At 41.9% G+C, this 14,532-nt stretch overlaps 1 protein-coding gene across 3 annotated transcripts in view; it reads left to right on the top strand.

Moving 5' to 3' along the window:
• The window catches only part of LOC139547992 (LIM domain kinase 1-like), a 108,467-nt gene extending 99,145 nt beyond the window's left edge, over positions 1-9,322 (top strand). For all 3 annotated transcript variants that reach the window (XM_071357264.1, XM_071357265.1, XM_071357266.1), the window contains 10 exons: positions 129-325; positions 2,569-2,758; positions 3,263-3,349; positions 4,366-4,497; positions 4,848-4,907; positions 5,414-5,479; positions 6,480-6,633; positions 7,415-7,470; positions 8,666-8,823; positions 9,131-9,322. In XM_071357264.1, coding sequence (XP_071213365.1) covers positions 129-325; positions 2,569-2,758; positions 3,263-3,349; positions 4,366-4,497; positions 4,848-4,907; positions 5,414-5,479; positions 6,480-6,633; positions 7,415-7,470; positions 8,666-8,823; positions 9,131-9,320 — 1,290 coding nt within the window. In that variant the 3' untranslated portion in view covers positions 9,321-9,322. The remainder of the gene's footprint in view (positions 1-128; positions 326-2,568; positions 2,759-3,262; positions 3,350-4,365; positions 4,498-4,847; positions 4,908-5,413; positions 5,480-6,479; positions 6,634-7,414; positions 7,471-8,665; positions 8,824-9,130) is intronic.
• Positions 9,323-14,532: the final 5,210 nt, after the last annotated feature.

Here is a 14,532-nt window from a genome sequence, read left to right as displayed (position 1 = left end):
ATAGACACTAAGGGGAAACATCAACACTCTTAGCCATACTACATGTTATGCTATATGCTATTCTACATTCTATATGTTATGCTACATGCTAATGCTACACTGATCATATTTTTCCTCCGCTCCACCAGATTGACCTGCTCATCCAGGAGACCAGTCGTCTGCTCCAGCTGACCATAGAGCACGACCCCCACGACCAGGGGGGTTTAGAGGGTGAGACAGTGGGCGGACCCCTGACCACCCCCCTGTCTGACGGTCCAAGCCCCAGCCTCCCCATCACTCAGCCCCCACACCCAGATATCAACAACCTGCGCTCACGCATGATCACGTAAGGACTAATCTCTGTGACATTTACAGGCGCACAAATACAGGCTGTTGTAGTCATGGTGTTTAGTTTTATTTGAACCTCAAATACAGTATGAATAGAAAAGGAAAGAATTACGCAACAAAATACAGATTTATATGAAATCTTCAACTAAATGAGATGTATACATAAATAAAAGCATTCAACGTGTACTCAACACATTTTAGACATACAGTACCAGTCAAAAGTTTGGACACACCTACTCATTCAAGGGTTTTTCTTTATTTTTACTATTTTCTACATTGTAGAATAATAGTGAAGACACCATTCTGTATACATCTGGCCCTTCTTTGGACACTGTGTTAACTAACTTCCAAACGAGCTTCAATGCCATACAACACTCCTTCCGTGGCCTCCAACTGCTCTTAAACGCTAGTAAAACCAAATGCATGCTTTTCAACCGTTCGGTGCCCGCACCCACCCGCCCGACTAGCATCACTACTCTGAACGGTTCTGACTTAGAATATGTGGACAACTACAAATACCTAGGTGTCTGGCTAGACTGTAAACTCTCCTTCCAGACTCATATTATACATCTCCAATCCAAAATTAAATATAGAATCAGCTTCCTATTTCGCAACAAAGCCTCCTTCACTCACGCCACCAAACATACCCTCGTAAAACTGACTATCCTACATCGACTTCGGCGATGTCATTTACAAAATAGCTTCCAATACTCTACTCAGCAAACTGGATGCAGTCTATCACAGTGCCATCCGTTTTGTCACCAATGCCCCTTATACCACCCACCACTGTGACCTGTATGCTCTAGTCGGCTGGCCCTTGCTACATATTCGTCGCCAGACCCACTGGCTCCAGGTCATCTATAAGTCTATGCTAGGTAAAGCTCCGCCTTATCTCAGCTCACTGGTCACGATAACCACACCCACCCGTAGCACGCCCTCCAGCAGGTATATCTCACTGGTCATCCCCAAAGCCAGCACCTCCTTTGGTCACCTTTCCTTCCAGTTCTCTGCTGCCAATGACTGAAACGAGTTGCAAAAATCGCTGAAGCTGGAGACTTATATTTCCCCCACTAACTTTAAACATCAGCTATCTGAGCAGCTAACCGATCGTTGCAGCTGTACATAGCCCATCTGTAAGTAGCCCACCCAATCTACCTACCTCATCCCCATATTGTTTTTATTTACTTTTCTGCTCTTTTGCACACCAGTATTTCTACTTGCACATCACCATTTGCTCATCTATCACTCCAGTGTTAATTTTCTAAATTGTAATTACTTTGCCACTATGGCCTATTTATTGCCTTACCTCCTCACGCCATTTGCACACACTGTATACAGTATAGACTTACTTTTTTTTCTATTGTGTTATTAACTTTAACTGTACGCTTGTTTATTCCATGTGTAACTCTTTGTTGTTGTTTGTGTCGCCAGGTCGCAGTTGTAAATGAGAACTTGTTCTCAACTAACTTACCTGGTTAAATAAAGGTGAAATAAAAAATAATCATAAATAAATAAAACTATGAAATAACACATATGGAATCATGTAGTAACCAAAAAAGTGTTAAACATATCAAAATATATTTTAGATTCTTCAAAGTAGACACCTTTGCCTTGATGACAGCTTTGCGCACTATTGGCATTCTCTCAACCAGCTTCATGAGGTAGTTACCTGGAATGCATTTCAATTAACAGGTGTGCCTTGTTCAACCTTAATTTGTGGAATTTCTTTCCTTCTTAATGCGTTTGAGCCAATCAGTTGTGTTGTGACATGGTAGGGGTTATATACAGAAGATCGCCCTATTTGGTAAAATACCAAGTCCATATTATGGTAAGAACAGCTCAAATAAGCAAACAGAAACGACAGTCCATTATTACGTTATTGAAGGTCAGTCAATCCGGAAAATTTCAAGGAACTTCAGTTCTTCAGTGAAATGGATGAGCAATTACATATGTAACTGCAGTCATGCTGTCGCTCCCATTTCCTAATTAGTCTATAACAATAATTGCTGCTAGAATGGTGCCTTATGACAGGGTTGGCAGTACCATTTAACACTGTGAAACACAATATGGATGCGCGTCAGTTATACTGTGAGACTGACTGATGATTGCTTCTCCACCTGTTCCATCTTTCTCTCTTTTTCCTTCTCTCTGCCTCTCACTCACTCCCTCGCTCTTATTTTATCTCTTTCTCCCTCTCTCTTTCTCTGTTTCTCTATCTTCCTCTCGGCCCTATCTCTCCAGGCGAAGCTACAGTATTGATAAGTCTCCGTGCTCCAGTAACGCAGCGTCCCCTCTCTCTCAGAGGAAGGACTTTAACCGCTCCGAGTCACTGCGGGTTGTCTCCAACAGTCGAATGCACCGGATCTTCCGGCCCTCAGACCTCATCCATGGAGAGGTGCTGGGAAAAGGCTGCTTTGGACAGGCCATCAAGGTAAACACACCAACCTCTACACACTCTGGTTTTGATTTGTTGACTGATGACTTGGGTATGACTTGGCCATTGTCTGTTCAACTGTCCTCTTTGTTAAAGATGACCTTGGAAAAGCAACTCATTTTGGGGGACAGTTCCAACACCTTAAAAATCCCACTTCACACTACTAAATGTGTGTCAAACATTACTGCGTAGGAGCAATATATTCTGTATTCAAAAGTTCCAGAAGATGGCAGCATTGAGGTGTTTTACAGAATGGCCTCTGATGTAACCAGAATGTACAGTAGCCTATATGTCTGCATCTGCTGCTTGGAAGATGCATTCAAGCAGGGAGCAAATATCAGCTTTGAGAGGGGGACAACATATATCCAGAGTTTTTATACCTTAACAGTTCTTAACAAATTCCCAGACGTTGCCTGTTAGGGTGAAATTAGCTTTGAACGGAAAGTGTCCCCATGCCCTGTGGCGCAGGCTGATGACATCACGCTGTGTGTGTTTCTGCAGGTGACCCACAGAGAGACAGGGGAGGTGATGGTGATGAAGGAGCTGATTCGTTTTGATGACGAGACACAGATGACATTCCTAAAAGAGGTGGGAGTAACTTGACTTCTTTTGCCTTTGTTGATGTGTCACCATCAGGGTTCAACGGGATCAATTCAGGAGATACATTCATATTCTAAATTCAATTTGCTTAAGAATGATTTCAGAAGATTTTAAATTGGTCTTATATATTAACGGTTTATGAAGGCACACCATCCATCTCTTTCTCTTACTCCAATGATTTGAACGACCACAGTCAATGACAAACTTTGTGCTTGTCCCAAAGAGCTCCCACTTCTTCTAAGAACAATACAATCCTGTGCTATGTGTCTACAGCACATGTATCATCAATAACAATGCTTTGGCTTAGTTTACTGACAGAGATCACCTACCATGTTTCCAACCCTGGCCACTATTGTTAACCCTCCTGGGCTAGGTTTACCACAGAATGCAGTTTGTCAAACTCTGAATGTCATGTTTAGATGATCGTCATACACACCCCTACAGCTTGTAAAAAGTACACCACCCTAATTAGGCTATGAGGGGTGCTTTTTAAAACCGTTGGCCTTTTTGGCCTTGGTGGCCATTTTAAATCATAGCCTTTAAAGAGTTTTCTCCTTTCCTTGACTTCACAGTAGCTTATGTAATGTGTACCTGCTTTAGGAGCTAATCAGTTCGTCTCGCTCTGGGAGGCTGTAATAACCACGTATTACTCCTCTTTCTTGTTACAAGTATGTCAAGTTAATGACAGGAGAGGAGACATCTTGTATGTTTTAGACCAGGAAGAAATGGTTATAGACTAAAATCAAGGTCTGGAAGGAGGAAGTTCTATCTCACAGAGACCCTCAGGGCGGGAGACAAGGAGGTCTAAGTCTTTCACTAATTATCTAGCTACCCACCCAGTTCATTTAACTAAATACTGCCTTTACTAAACCCACACAACACAACCACTCCCCCCAGCTCCTAGATGATGGGTCTTTATGAGGAGTCAGGGCTAGGACAATAACTAACATTTAAACCAAAAAGAACTTCCAAGACTTAAAAGGTGTACCCTCCTCCCTCTCCAGGTGAAGGTGATGCGTTGTCTGGAGCACCCGAACGTGCTGAAGTTCATCGGTGTCCTCTACAAAGATAAGAGACTCAACTTCATCGCAGAGTACATCAAAGGAGGAACCCTGAGGGAGATAATCAAGAAAATGGTAACGGTGCTGTGTGTGTGTGTGTGTGTGTGTGTGTGTGTGTGTGTGTGTGTGTGTGTGTGTGTGTGTGTGTGTGTGTGTGTGTGTGTGTGTGTGTGTGTGTGTGTGTGTGTGTGTGTAGGATTGTAGTACTTTGTTGCATGCACTTCTGTATGGGTGTGCCACCGCACCTGGTTGGGTGGCTGTGTGTCCCCATGAGTGCATAGTTGCGTGTTGTACATTGTGTCTCAGATTCATCAGAGGATACAGGATTAGGATTAGAGAGCCTCTCTTTAGTTTTAATCACTGGTGTTTATGTTCTGTGAAACATCCAGAGTCTGATTCTATCCTTGTTTTGTCTTACTAACAAGGACACCAACTACCCATGGAACCAGAGAGTGAGCTTTGCTAAAGACATCGCTGCAGGAATGGTGAGTGAATGATCCATGCCTAATAGAATGTATAGAATGCCTCTAGAATGGGTCTTTTCAGGACCAGGGCACCATGGGCTCACTGCTGCAGTCAGAGAAACTGCAGTGCAGTGGTGGTGAATAGAATAACAGAGACAGTGCAGTCAAACTAACCATGCTCACACTGCCCTCTAGTGGAGATCTAGAGGAAGTGTAACAGCAGTGTTGATCATGTGTAGAAGAATTTCCCTATATGAAAATTACATCTTGAATTCCTTCTGGATTAAGGCATCATGGGTAGTCATAGTGTGTTGCCTTTGATTTGGGTTTACAGTGATGAATATAGCACATGACTGTAGATTAGTGAATTTACAAAGGCTATACTCTGAAAAGGGTTTGAGAGAAGGAGCAACAACAATGCACATTTGTTCCACTAGGCACTGGTTTGAGGTTTAGGCTTAATACCTAACTCTTGTTTTCTTTCTCTCTCTCTCTTTCCATCCCTCTCTCTTCTCTCCATCTTCCAGTCATATCTGCATTCCATGAACATAATCCACCGCGACCTGAACTCATACAACTGTCTTGTCAGAGAGGTGAGTAAAGAGATGTTAGGTGTGTTCTCTCTAAAGGGTGTGTGTTTTCTTTGAGGATTAAGACTTTGCACCTGTATGTCTAGATCACATACAGGTTTGTCTCTCGTTGAGAGAGATGTGACAATGGAGATTCCTTGACGTTAGAAAACAGAGAAACCTTTGTTAGGGTAAAGTACTGGACAGTAGAGCCGCCCTTCTTAAATCAGAGGCCTTACAGGACTAGTGACATGCCATGTACTGTACACTTCTTCACCTAGACCTGTTCAAATAGAAGGTAGAAAATATATCAATTTCTATGAACTGACAAGGTAAACATCCATTTTGAAGAAAACACTGGATAAAGATATTGTGTCCTAATGTATTAGATAAACAGACCAGGATGAGGATTCCTATGTCCTGTATAGTATTTGATAAAACACTAACTATCTATCACTAACTATCTATCACTATCACTATCTGATAGGGTTATATTGAACCTGAATAAGCAGGTGACTAGTCTGGGATCTCTGGGGTATTCTGTATTGACAGGTGTTATCTCACTGACACACTGTCTTCCTGTCTGTCTGTGTTTTTACCTCTCAAAGTCAACAGTCATAGTATTCACTCTCTTTATTCCTCTATGTTGTTGAGTGTGCCCTCTCTATCTTTCTCTCTCTCTCCAACTGGCATTTGTCTTTATGTCTGTGGTAAGATGTATAGTCTTGTAGGTAGGTTTGCAGTGTGTTTGGTATTCTAAGTATTGTCATGCAGTAGATGTGACTCTGTCTGTGTGTCCTCTGTCTCCCTGCAGAATACCAGTATGGTGGTGGCAGACTATGGGCTGGTGTTGTTAGTATTGTGTTGTACTAGATGTAACTCTGTCTGCTCTGTTTGTCCCCTCTCTGTCTCCCTGCAGAATAACAGTGTGGTGGTGGCAGACTTTGGGCTGGTGTTGTTAGTATTGTGTTGTACTAGATGTAACTCTGTCTGCTCTGTTTGTCCCCTCTCTGTCTCCCTGCAGAATAACAGTGTGGTGGTGGCAGACTTTGGGCTGGCTCGGCTGATGGTGGAAGACAAGATCCAGGACAAGAGTCTCCTGCAGAAGAAACCTGACCGCAGGAAGAGATACACTGTAGTGGGCAACCCCTACTGGATGGCCCCGGAGATGATCCACGGTATGTTGGTGTGTGTGTAGGCGTGTGTGCGTGTGTGTGTGTATTCAGGGCAGTGGTGGAGAAAGTACCCAATTGTCATACTTGAGTAAAAGTAAAGATACCTTAATAGAAATCTACTCAAGTAAAAGTGAAAGTCACCCAGTAAATAATACTTGAGTAAACGTATTTGGTTTTAAATATACTTAAGTATCAAAAGTAAAAGTATAAATCATTTCAAATTATTTTTATTAAGCAAACCAGATGGCACCATTTTCTTGTTTTTATTTTTATTTACACATAGCCAAAGGCACACTCCAACACTCAGACATAATTTACAAACGAAGCATGTGTGTTTAGTGAGTCCGCTAGATCAGAGGCAGTAGGGATGACCAGGATTGTTCTCTTGATAAGTGTGTGAATTGGACCATTTTCCTGTCCTGCTAAGCATTCAAAATGTAACTAGTACTTTTGGGTGTCAGGGAAAATGTATGGAGTAAAAAGTACATTATTTTCTTTAGGAATGTAGTAAAGTAAAAGTTGTCAAAAATATAAATAGTAAAGTACACACAACCCCAAAACCTACTTAGGTACTACTTTAAAGTATTTTTACTCAAGTACTTTACACCACTGGTTCAGGGTCGATCTATTTTAACCATTGCTTGAATTGCATTTAAATCGAATGACAACCATATGGCTTTTAAACAGAAAAATGTGAATTCTTCAGTTGTTTCAACTCCACATACTGTAATACATTATGTCAGTACTCTGAAACCAATAGCCTCACGAGTGTCTTCTCTCACAGGGAAAAGCTATGATGAAAAGGTGGACATCTTTTCCTTCGGGATCATGCTTTGTGAGGTGAGTGCCCGTGACAGCAGAATATGAACGTAATCCCTGCTGCTGAGAAAGTCAAATAGTCGAAAGTATTCATATTCCTCATTAAATCCTTTTGAGTTATGTTAAAATAGAGAGAACAAGCAGCATGGTAACCATTAGTGTTGGTCCTAGCAGCACTGTGTTGAACTACTCTGTTGTCAGAGATGCAGTGAGTCTATCTCCACATGGATGTCATTAGGCAGGGACTCCACAGAGGCAGGATTACAGAGGGGAAATTCTCTTTAAGTGGTGGGTGACTGATAGGGACTGGGGCTACCTGTAGTCTAGCTAGCTGATCTGATGCCGTTTGGTGGTCCCTTGGGGCCCATTGGGCATACCCTCAGTCCCTCTATGATTGGTATACTCTGTTATTGTGGACTCCCTTACCCCTGGGCCTGGAGTCTCACAACAGTAAGTCAGATGTACATGTAGGATCTTCATTTCACCTATATTGTCACAGCAAAATAATCCTGCAGCAACAGGATTTGAATGGTTAGTCCATAATGTTGTTTGATTGGTGGCTAGGCCATTAGCTGGCCAAAAGCAGGCTACATGGAAAGTGAAATAATGTTAATATAACGATCTGTTAGTGTGGGTTTCCAGTGAATTTATGTCAATCACAAAGTTCTATTGCATTTCCTACAGTGCACGAAAAATCTCAGCAACAAAAGAGTGATCGAATTAAGATCTTACATCTGTAGGCCCTCCCGAGTGGCGCAGTGGTGTAAGGCACTGCATGTCATTGCTAGAGGCATCACTACAGACCCTGGTTCGATTCCAGGCTGTATCACAACTGGCCATGATTGGGAGTCCCATAAGGCGGCGCACATGTGGTCCAGCGTCATCCCGGTTAGGGTTTGGCCGGGTTAGGCCGTCATTGTAAATAAGAATTTCTTCTTGACTTGCCTAGTTAAATAAAGGTTAAATAAATAAAAAATGTATAATAAAATGAGAATCTGGCGAGCAGTCGTGATGTCTGATATTAGTTTATGACTAATGATCCAGCTTCATAACTGGTGTTATAACTAGTCTGAGGTTGTTGCCCTAGCATATACAACAGTGTCTTTTGCCCTTTCCTTACTGTGTACCTCTCCCTCACTCCCTCGCTTTCTATCTCGCTCTCTTTTTCTTTCTTTCTCTCGCTCTACCTCTACCTCTCCCTACCTCCTACCTCCAGATCATTGGTAGGGTGAATGCAGACCCAGACTACTTGCCCAGGGCCCATGACTTTGGGCTGAATGTGACAGGCTTCTTAGAGCACTTCTGTCCTCCAGACTGTCCCCCAGCCTTCTTCCCTATGGCTGCCCTCTGCTGTGACCTGGATGCTGAGAAACGGTGAGTGTGTAGTCTGACACTGACCTGAGTCATGTATCACCATGCTGTGTGAGATTTTTTGGGGTGTAGATTACTAAAGTTTACTTTCTGTACACGGATTATGTAAACAGGAACACTTTTCCAGGTATTTGTCTATAAAGTTACTTATGAGTGTGAACTGTATTCTAACTTTGATTGTTTGATAATACTATACATGTTGAGTGTTGGTTTATTATAAGTCTCCTGTCCCATTGCTGCCATGGTAACTGACTTATGTGATCTAGGTTGACATCACTAACCTATGACTGATTGGCTCTTCTGTCTGTAGCCCCGCCTTCACCAAGTTGGAGGGGTGGCTGGAGAACCTGAAGATGCACCTGGAGATCCGCCTGCCGGTGGTGTCCGAGCTCGACACGCTACACAAAGCGTTCTGGGGAAACCACACCGCCCCCACCATGGCTTGCACCGCCATGCGGTCCGAGAACGGCCTGCCCCCACACCCCGAGACTCCGGAGTAGAAGGGATCTGTAACAGAGTGGAATGCTGCTGGTCTCAGCCCATGAGAGTGGGCAGAGAGAGGGGGTTATGGTGGTAATTGAGGAGGGTAGTAGAGCCTCTGGCAATGGAGTAGTTGCATTGCATTGTCCAGGGAGGGGTGAGGCAGGAGCTCTGTACGTACCTCCTCATGCCACAGCAGTCAGTGGTCATATAGGCTAACAGTGGGCTGTTGATAGGCTGTATAGACTCAGGGGGAACCGAGGAAGGGAAAAGCCAGCCTTGCCTAAAGGCACTCACTCATTCAACTCCAACCAAGAGAGACTCACTCAGACTACCATTACCACTACCATAGCTTCAGTCTCATGATTGCTGTACCTTAACTGAATGTCAGGCTGGTAACTGCTAGCTAGCAGTATCAGTCAATCCCAGCTGTGAAATCATCCATCTTAACACTCATGTCATCTCTATCTTATTGAGATGGTGTTCAAGCATTTTCAGATCTCTTTCAGTCTCTTAAAAAAAAAAAGATGCTTCAGCCTCATTGGTAGGTGTCCCTCCTCCAGAGTATTTGTACAATATCATGTGTTTGAAAAGTATTCCTCTGTGTGACTTTGGTTTGATTTAATTTGATGATATCAAAACCACTTTTTGAAATGCTAAAGGAAGGGGCCTTTTATGTGGATAATACGAAACACATAAGTTGAGATACACAATCCAGATGTACAATATAATCGAGCAAAGGCTTTTGAGCATAAACAAAAAGCTTTTTAAACACTGCATGACTGTAAATAGCCCTGTCTGTGTCCAGTAAGCCTAGTCTGTTGTCTCCTCCTCTCCCCCTCTACTGGTGAAAGGTGTGTCACAAATGGCATCCTGTTCCCTTTATAGTGCACTGCTTAAGACCAGTTCCTAAAGTGTATTACCAAAGTAGTGCACTATACGGTGCCATTTGGGATGCATTCTGAAAGTGATGCCCCTGGTAGTGTAGAACACATGGTCCATGAATGACTGTTCCTTCTCTCACTGTGCAGCACTGACTTGACTTTGAGGTAAACTTCTTTCATACCTTTGGTACATTTTTCCATTTCATATGAGTTTATTACTCTCTTTTTCCTTCTCATTCACGTCGAGGTGAAATCTTATGTATTCAAACTCAACCCACCCAATGTATATAGCCGGTGATAATATCATATTGTAAATGTTTTAAATATTCTAAATGTACAGACATATTTTGTATACTTATAATGTATGCTACATTGCCATATTTTTATTGGGCTACCTGTTGAAATGAAGGAGAATAAGAAAAGTCAGGCAGTGGTAGCTGATATGGAGCAGATAACTTTCGACAGGGATGATGACTTCCTGCCTCGGGTTGCCATGGTGACAGACAGTGGTAGGGGGCTTTTAGGAAGTTAATGCGAAGTAAGAGAGCATCTTAGGGTCCTAGCTCACTCCTACCGACCATCACTGTAAGTGTAAGCATTCTCACAAGATGTGTCCCATTTACTCCCGTCGTCTCCTCTCTGCATATCAAGTTATTTTGTTTACATCAGCCTTTGATCTGGTCTAGACTCCAGAGAGTGCCCTGACTATGACCTTGGATATAACTACTCTGTGGGTATCGCCTCAATTGAATGCAATCATAACAAGAGAATCAACACAGTCACAAAATTAAGGTTATGTAGTTTGGCATTTTATGCCAAGCCACATTTACCGTTTATTTTTCTCAAAAGAAATTGAGGATAATTTGTTAGTTGTTACTATAGAGCTCTTTAGTCATCCATAGCAGGGTGGATGTGTTGTGGAAGTTGGAGACAGCCAGACAGTCACATCATAGTGTCTCTCTGACCACAAGCCTCTCTGTCCTACAGTACATGGAGACAAACTTAGTCACAATACAAGTCTCCTCTACATGGAACTCCCTATGGGAGGCCCTCTGTTTACACACAAACTGCTTGCTGTAAATAATATCTGTATTGTATGTCTGTCGTTATGCATCTCATACTACACTCTCTTGAAAATAATCTCTTTGACTATATGTGAATCTTTCTCTTGAACACATTGTCACTCATTCTCTCACGCGTGTTCTTTTTCCATCAAACATTTTCTCTATTCCCTCTTTTCCTACTTGAAGATGAGCTGCATGGTGTACTTGCTATTGCGATCACTTCTGCTGTAAAACCAAGCTATTCTTTTCATTTTAAAGCTAAAATTGTGATTGAAAGGAAAAAAGGAAAGAAAGAAAGAGTCAGGAAAGAGTGTACAGACAGAGACAGGAAAGAGTGTACAGACAGAGACAGGAAAGAGTGTACAGACAGAGACAGGAAAGAGTGTACAGACAGAGACAGGAAAGAGTGTACAGACAGAGACAGGAAAGAGTGTACAGACAGAGACAGGAAAAAAGACAAAAGAAATTTAAAAAACACAGCATCACTTTTTATATATAATGACTGAAATCTTTTTGTATAGATTTGAGTACTTTGATTTGCACTTTCAATTTTGGGTTACTTGTGATAAAGAACTAAAATGACGGTTGATAATATGAATGCAAGTCACTGATGGAGCCTTTCAATTAAATTGTAAATGTGTCCTGGGAAATTATTCCTTCTTTGTAGCAAACCAGAGTTAGGTGTCCATTCTGATGCCTGCAGGTATTGATTATTAGATAACTCTAATGTCATAGCATGTCTGTGTCTAACTTGGTTCTCATTTCAGACATATCCTCAACTTTAAAAACATAGTACATGCAACATTGAGGGGTTCAAAAGAGATACCTCACAGGCCTACCTTCTAATTGTCCAAACTATTCAGCCTTGTTAGTTAAAATTCTTCTAGTTTGCTACAGAGAGGATGAGAACCATGGTCTGTCTGCTGCCTATAGACCGATCCTTTGTGAATTAAGTTCTGTGTCTTCTTGACTGTTTCACCTTACTGTGATGTCCAGAAAGGGTTAAACCACTGTTAGTCTGTCATCAAAAGAGAGCACTTGTACGGTGCCTTTTTCACATTATTGTGCCGACCCGAACAGTATTGAGCTGGCTAGATATCTTCCTTTCCAAAACGATTCCAGAAACATGGGTGGATGTGAAACAAGGCCAGTGTAGTGCACATCTGTTTGGCTTGTCATGGAATCGGCTCAGTTGTGTGAAAAGGGTATACTTACTGGCCTATTCAATCACCAAAATCACAGTAGTACAATAAGCCTCCAATGAGCATGCAGTCCTCTACCTACCTGTCAATGTATAAATCAGTACAGAAGATATCTCTCTTATGCACAACTTCTGCTAATGTGTTTATCAATGGGCATGTATGGGAATTCAATTGAAGTATGTATGGAACTTTGCCATGTTTGTAAATATGTATCACCGTGTATGTCAAAGCCACATTGTCAAGCATGTGTATGGATGTATGGATGAGAATGTGTCAGCAGCACTTCTTTGCAAAGGATCCTTACCGCTGAACAATATGCTGTGCCTTTGTTTTAAAGCTAGCCTTGCCAACGACTCGAAACGCGTTTGTTTGAACTGATTTTTTTGTGTAAAATTCAAACCTGATGATAATGAATGGATTTAACATCCTTGCTGATATTTTGTTTTATTATGAGATTTTCCTCTTGTTCTATTTCATATTTATATTTTCCATATTTCTCCATTTTTGATATCTTAGGGATTATGGTTCATTTTATTTTCCTTTTATTTAAAAAACAAAAACAACACAAGCTGTGAACTTTTCTGCACTTTAATCCTGAACGTGAACATTGAGAACCCTAGAGGACCACTGTATTTCATCACAGCTGGAATAAACGTGTTGCTCCTTTTAATGAAATTGATCAGTGTGTGATTTATTGTATAATTATTTATATCCTTTACATTTGATATGACTACTATACAAAAAAGTACTACTGGAGGAGGAGGAGATTGTGTATGCAATGGAGGCACATTGCATACACAGACATCAGACATCACCTCAGTGCGATACTTTCATTTTCTCACTGAAGTTAAGTAGGCTACTGTATGACTTAATGTAATTAATAAATTTTGCTTTTGCGCTCAAGAATTAACTCATTTCAAATGACCTGAATAGCTGAAAAAACATTTTTCTCTTCTACCAACAGGTTATATTTTCCTCCACAGTAGAGATGGCCATGCCTCCTGGAAAGCCACTGAGTCTGTATGCTTTTGTTCTAGTCCTGCTCTAACACATCTTATTCAGCTACAGTAATCGTGTTCCTGGTGAGCAGCTGTGATTGATAATTAAGTATTTAATATCCATTATTGAAAATGTTGTTATGAAGAAGCAGTCATTATAAAATGTCAATAGACTATCCAAAATATGACATTAATTGTGCCACACTGGCTACCCAGACTCCTTGCTCCGGTCAAACACTTTGCCACGCCCACAGACGTTCGTTTCGTATGTAGCGAACGACAGAGCATGGAATAAGTTAGTGTGAATCGAACCGTCGGGCTAGTTTTTATTGTATTTAACTAGGCAAGTCAGTTAATTAAGAACAAATTCTTATTTACAATGACGGCCTACAGTGGGTTAACTGCCTTGTTTAGGGGCAGAACGACAGATGTTTACCTTGTCAGGTCGGGGATTTGATCCAGCATTATTTCGGTTACTGGCCTAACACTCTAACCACTAGGCTACCTACCGCCCCAATATAGCCTAACCTACATGTACACTCTTATTATGTAATGAATGCAAACTTGACAATGCAACCTTCCTCCCTGCGGAGGGAAGGGTACATTTCTCAGGCACACGTGACCATATCCATCCTGCTCATCCATGTGCGATTGTTTTCATTCCGATGGTGGTGCAGGCTGTGCCGCGTGACGTCACGGTAAATCTGGCTGGGCAGTACTGCTACTGAACAGTGCGCTGTTAAAATCGCTTCACACAGAAGCTGCCATTCAGTGTTTTTGCACTTTAGAATAGGCATCGGTGCAAGGAACAGCAGTGGAAGACGAAGTGTAACATTTAATATAGGGTAGGTTTGTCGCAAACCTGTCAGAATCCTCATTGTCCTGCACAATAAACACACGGAATACACCACGTAAACCCCAAACGGAGGCTTGAAGAGTGTTGGCATAGCATTCATTCATACTGCAATTGCAAAATGGAAAATTCGTCTTCCAACAACCGGTTTAGGACAACAATGTTCAACCACGGTGAGTAGTCAATCTAGTCTCTCTAGGAATGTGAATGTAGCCTATGCAGGTGTGATCG

This window comes from Salvelinus alpinus, chromosome 21 (genome assembly GCF_045679555.1).
Source record: "Salvelinus alpinus chromosome 21, SLU_Salpinus.1, whole genome shotgun sequence".
NCBI lineage: Eukaryota > Metazoa > Chordata > Actinopteri > Salmoniformes > Salmonidae > Salvelinus > Salvelinus alpinus.
This window is presented reverse-complemented; position numbering and strand designations above follow the sequence as displayed.